At 35.3% G+C, this 4849-nt stretch overlaps 1 protein-coding gene across 1 annotated transcript; it reads right to left on the bottom strand.

The window, feature by feature from the left end:
* Positions 1–3809: 3809 nt before the first annotated feature.
* LOC149054250 (zinc finger BED domain-containing protein 5-like) lies at positions 3810–4849 on the bottom strand. The gene is made up of 2 exons (XM_089230559.1): positions 4437–4849; positions 3810–4342 (listed from the first exon to the last, which is right to left on the bottom strand). Exon 2 carries the CDS (start codon positions 4237–4239, stop codon positions 3904–3906), a length of 336 nt encoding a protein of 111 aa, XP_089086685.1. The 5' UTR covers positions 4240–4342; positions 4437–4849; the 3' UTR covers positions 3810–3903.

The following is a 4849-nucleotide window of genomic DNA, read 5'->3' as shown; positions in this document are numbered from 1 at the left end:
AATGTAGTGGCCCCTCCCCGCTGCGGACAGAGTACCTATGTGTAAATGGGTATAATTATTTAATTATTGCGCGTATTATACATGTCAACAAATTTATTATACAATGTACGTCGCAGATCTCATTTATATCGGACCGTGCGGGCATTTTTCTGCAGTGCGACCGGACCCGCGACGACCACGGCGACCTCTGCTACGATCGCCTCCACTCCGCGAGCCCCGGCTACCGGTGTTCCGTTTCGTATACCGCGACTCGGATATATACCTCAAGTTTCAAGTACATCATTTTATGTATTATATACATATATATATATATATATATATATATATATATATATATGGGAAAGTATATACAACTCGTGCGAATATTCACGACACGTATATACTGTGTATGTATGCGCGCGAGCTATTGTTCATATATAATATATATAATTTATTATTATGTACATAATATATGTACATGTGATAGGATGACGCGCAACAGGTATCCACGAATTCCACGTTCTGTGTGTGCCGCGGCAGTCCTTGCAACCCACGACGCTCGAGTGTCGCGGATATATATATATATATATATAGTAATAATATGTATAAATATGTATATGTATAGGCACCTACCTCTTCTATATACATATTGTATGTATATGTGTGTACGGGTTTACCGGCTTTACACACATGATAATAATATATATACGCAATGCGCGCACGCGTGTGTGTGTGTTTGATTTTTGGTATTTTAGTATTTTTTTTTCTTTCTTTCATATTCTTTTTTGTCCGTTTATTTTTCGGGTGGACCGAATTATGGTCGAGACATGACCGTAACAATGGGATATACGCGAGCGTTTGGCAGTGGTCCGTGTATGTATATTATTGTACATGTATAGCATAATATTATATATATGTACACGCACCATACCCGACACACACGCACAATGTGATTCGAAATAAAAATCAGCTGCCGTTGTCGTCGTCGTGGACCGACCGGGATGAGAGGAAGGCGATCGGACGGCACATACGCACATATGGGGGGTGTGTGTGTGTGTGTGAAGAGAAAAAAAATGATATTTATTATTTTATATACATATATGAAACGCACGCGTACCTATCCTATATAATAATATATAATACAATATACGACCAGCCGCGGCGGCGTAATAATATATTTTTATACGGATAAAAGCGTTTTATATTATTATTTCGTCGTCGACCGCCTCTGTGTAACACACGCGCGTGCAGTGTACCCCGTCGCGGTGTGGGGGTTGATTTTTACATTTTTCGTTTTCGGGGAACCCTACATGTATATATATATATATATATATTATACGAACATGTAATATAGTTATATATGCGAAGCATTGAGAAGCCATGTGATGCCCAGTCAGTGGTCCACTTCTGTAATATATATTATATATATATATTATATATATATAATTCCGATTCGTATATATCATATAATAATAATAATAGTATAATATAATAACCAATAATAATGGTCTCCGATTGACGATGACAAGTCAGTGTTCACTGCAGTTCATAAAAGAGGTTCCGTGGTATAGAGAGAATATGCAACTGTCCTGCAAATCCCGTCAAAAAAATTAGTGAAAACGAAATAATAACAATAATAATGTAAACTGTAAACTGTATACTGTACATGTATTATACGTTGCGTTTTAATTTTTAGTATTAGCAATTTCTCGAAACTGTAAAAAGTATAAACGATTTGCACGACGGTGTATTTTCACGCTGTTTGACGATACAGCGAACTTTGGGCGTTTTGGTTGAACAGATGAGTTTATATATAGGTACCTACTCATATAGGTATAACATAATCTTTCTCTTCGCATCTCTTTGCGTTGCAGATAGCTTTGATAATAATAGTACCTAAAACGACTCCGATGATGGTCAATTATTGCGATAGACCTTACGGCGACTGTGATGCAATATCCACTGCTATTCCTTCTATATTGTATTCGACATCCGTTCCTACTGCAGCACAAGTGTACCTATGTATATGTATATTTATCGCGGCGTGAAGAAATATCCGATACTCTTTAACGAAATAATTTTAAAAAAAATACTCAAATGTCCTCCATAATATATCTCCGGTTTATTATTATACAGTTTAGTTGGAACTTACTCGTATATAATGATCATCGCTTACAAGACCGTGCAAATTACAACAAGTAACATTGAAATTGTTTTCATTGTTAAATCTGCAACGCATCACATAATATTATACTATTTGACAGTTTTTTTGAGGTTTCGATACGATTGTAATATGCTAGGTGTAGTCGTGAAGTTGACATCATTGACGTGAGATAATCAAAAATATGGGTAAGTACCGACAATTTTCTAAGACATAATCAAGCTATATCTATATATATATTTAGTGTCTAACGAAATAAAATATAAATGTGCACGGCGCGTTTAATAGGAACTTCACGCGTATATTAACGTTTTGCGTCAAAAAAATTTCAATTCGAATCGACAAAAACAAAAACAAAAAACAGTTAAAAAAGCTTAACATACAATATTTTATTATTGTTTTGTGTGCATAATATGCAGACGCCTGCAGCAGTTACGCGTCAAACAACGCGAAAAATTATTATTTTTATATTAAATGTAAAAAAAAAAACCCTTACTTGCAGATTTTAGCAGAACAAAAACATTTTTCGAACGCCTTTCGCGCTTATACCGATGACACAACAATCCGGTTTGAGCGATACATATATATAATTGAACATTTGAACGTATGATAATGTGCATATAAATGTGTATGTAATTTTACCGTCATTCAATCGCCGATCCCAAATGCGCCCGGTTTGCGGAAAGACGATTAAAATTTAAAATATATTTCCGCTTTTATGTACGCTTTTTTATGGCATTATATGTGTGAGCGGTCGTGCATGCCTGCGAAACGTATAGAGGTTGAATATGGCGTCATCATCGTCATCGTATATAGTCGCGTCATTGCCAGAGCGAATGCATTACGATAATATATATATATCTTCTCCAAAACCGTGAGCACGTGGGCGTAGATCGTTTCGAAAACGATGGCGACGATCAAGCTGCAGGAAGAGAGAGAAAACATTATTTTTTTTTTGTTTTTTTAAATGGACAGTTCGCTTGATATCGTTTCTATCTTACAATTTTCTACGATATATACAGACTGCGCTTTTTAATTCCTACACAATATTAGTTTTGTAATACAAGGACTGTTTAAGGAGAAATGACCCTCCAGAACGTGGTCGTAACTGCGGGGGGGGGGGGGCGATCCAACATTATAGTTTTACATTTTTTTCATTTTTACGTAACTTTCTGAGTATAAAACTTAGAAACCACTTCTCCACCCCTAGCACTATTATTGTTCCGTTTATATTATTATACAAATAATGAAAAATGAATATTAATAGTGTTATTATTTCCATACATATGTATATATATTATAGGTAATACGCAGAAATTCATAGTTGGTCGATGATGTTGATTTTTTTTCATCGTGGACTAAAATTGAATTTATATAATATTATTTTCATTAAATCCTAGATACGCCACTGCTAAAAATATTTTAATATTGCGTTATACCGATGTCACCGCGACCCCTGCTGCTGGATATAACCACGGTAAGTATAGGTTAGATACCTTGTATACCGCAACAAATATATATCATATTATACTACAGCGGTTCCCAATTTTTTTTTGCCACGGAACCCTAATCGATTATACATTTTTTTGCGGAACCCTAGTTTGATAACATAAAATTATCACCTAGTAGTTTTATATTTTTATGTTTGATATGAAAAGAAAGAACAAATATAAATGAAAAACAATTATTTTATGTATTAAAAAACATTTACTGTACAAAGAAATACAATGTAACTAAGTGCCTGTTTTTATCAATTTAATATTTTAATGAGAAGAATGAAATTTTTTCACATATTTTCTTAAAATATCACTAAAATTAGGCTTTATATCTGATAATTGAATGCGAAGATCTGGAGCTGCATCAAGTCTATTTCTGTACTTGTTTTTGGTGTAAGCGTAAGCTGAAAAACCAGTCTCGCATCGGTAAGTCGTCACAAACGGAAGCAGAATTGTAATAGCTTTCTCAACAATTGTAGGATATTCATCTTGAAGTCCAATCCAAAAATTATTTAGATCAAAATTTTCAGCTCCAAATTTTTGTTTAAGAGAAGATGAACATTTAATATCAATTAAATTCTCATACTCTGACACAGTAAGCATTGATGGTTTGGTATGATCTGCGAATGGATTCTGGTGAACATGCTAAAACATTTTTTCCACTTGCGAGGCGCCCCGTTTTGAGCCAACTATCCATTATTATAAACTGAAATAAAATAATAACATGTTAATAAATCGCTCTTATTTAATTATGCACAGTGTTCATACAAATCTCTATGAATAAACAAATACATTATTACCTGTGAAATCAAAAATACCAGATATAAACAATCGCGATATGAACAAAACTCACTGCAATCCACTTCTTTTTTCACTAGTATAATTACGTTAACTTCTGCAGTCTTATCGCGGTCTTTCTCGAATGGAGCTGGCAGCGGCTACGTGCGCTTCCCCACTCCCGCGATGTTTTATCAGTTCGGTAAATCCATGCGTATTTTTATCGTGGGCCACCGCACGTGCGATTAGAAATACTAGTAGAAGCATGAAATCAAACACATAACGAATGTGTGAACAACGGCGGCGCGGTCTTTTTTATGAAAGTTTTGTTTAATTTTTGGACGGTACGCGGAACCCTTGAGGCCCTTCCACGGAACCCCGGGGTTCCGCGGACCACCTTTCGGGAATCCCTGTTATACTATATCGCCGCGGCAAT

The sequence above is a fragment of the Diuraphis noxia genome, unplaced genomic scaffold (assembly GCF_037042655.1).
Source record: "Diuraphis noxia isolate RWA-SAM2 unplaced genomic scaffold, SU_Dnox_SAM2 contig0009, whole genome shotgun sequence".
NCBI classification, from domain to species: Eukaryota; Metazoa; Arthropoda; class Insecta; order Hemiptera; family Aphididae; genus Diuraphis; species Diuraphis noxia.
This window is presented reverse-complemented; position numbering and strand designations above follow the sequence as displayed.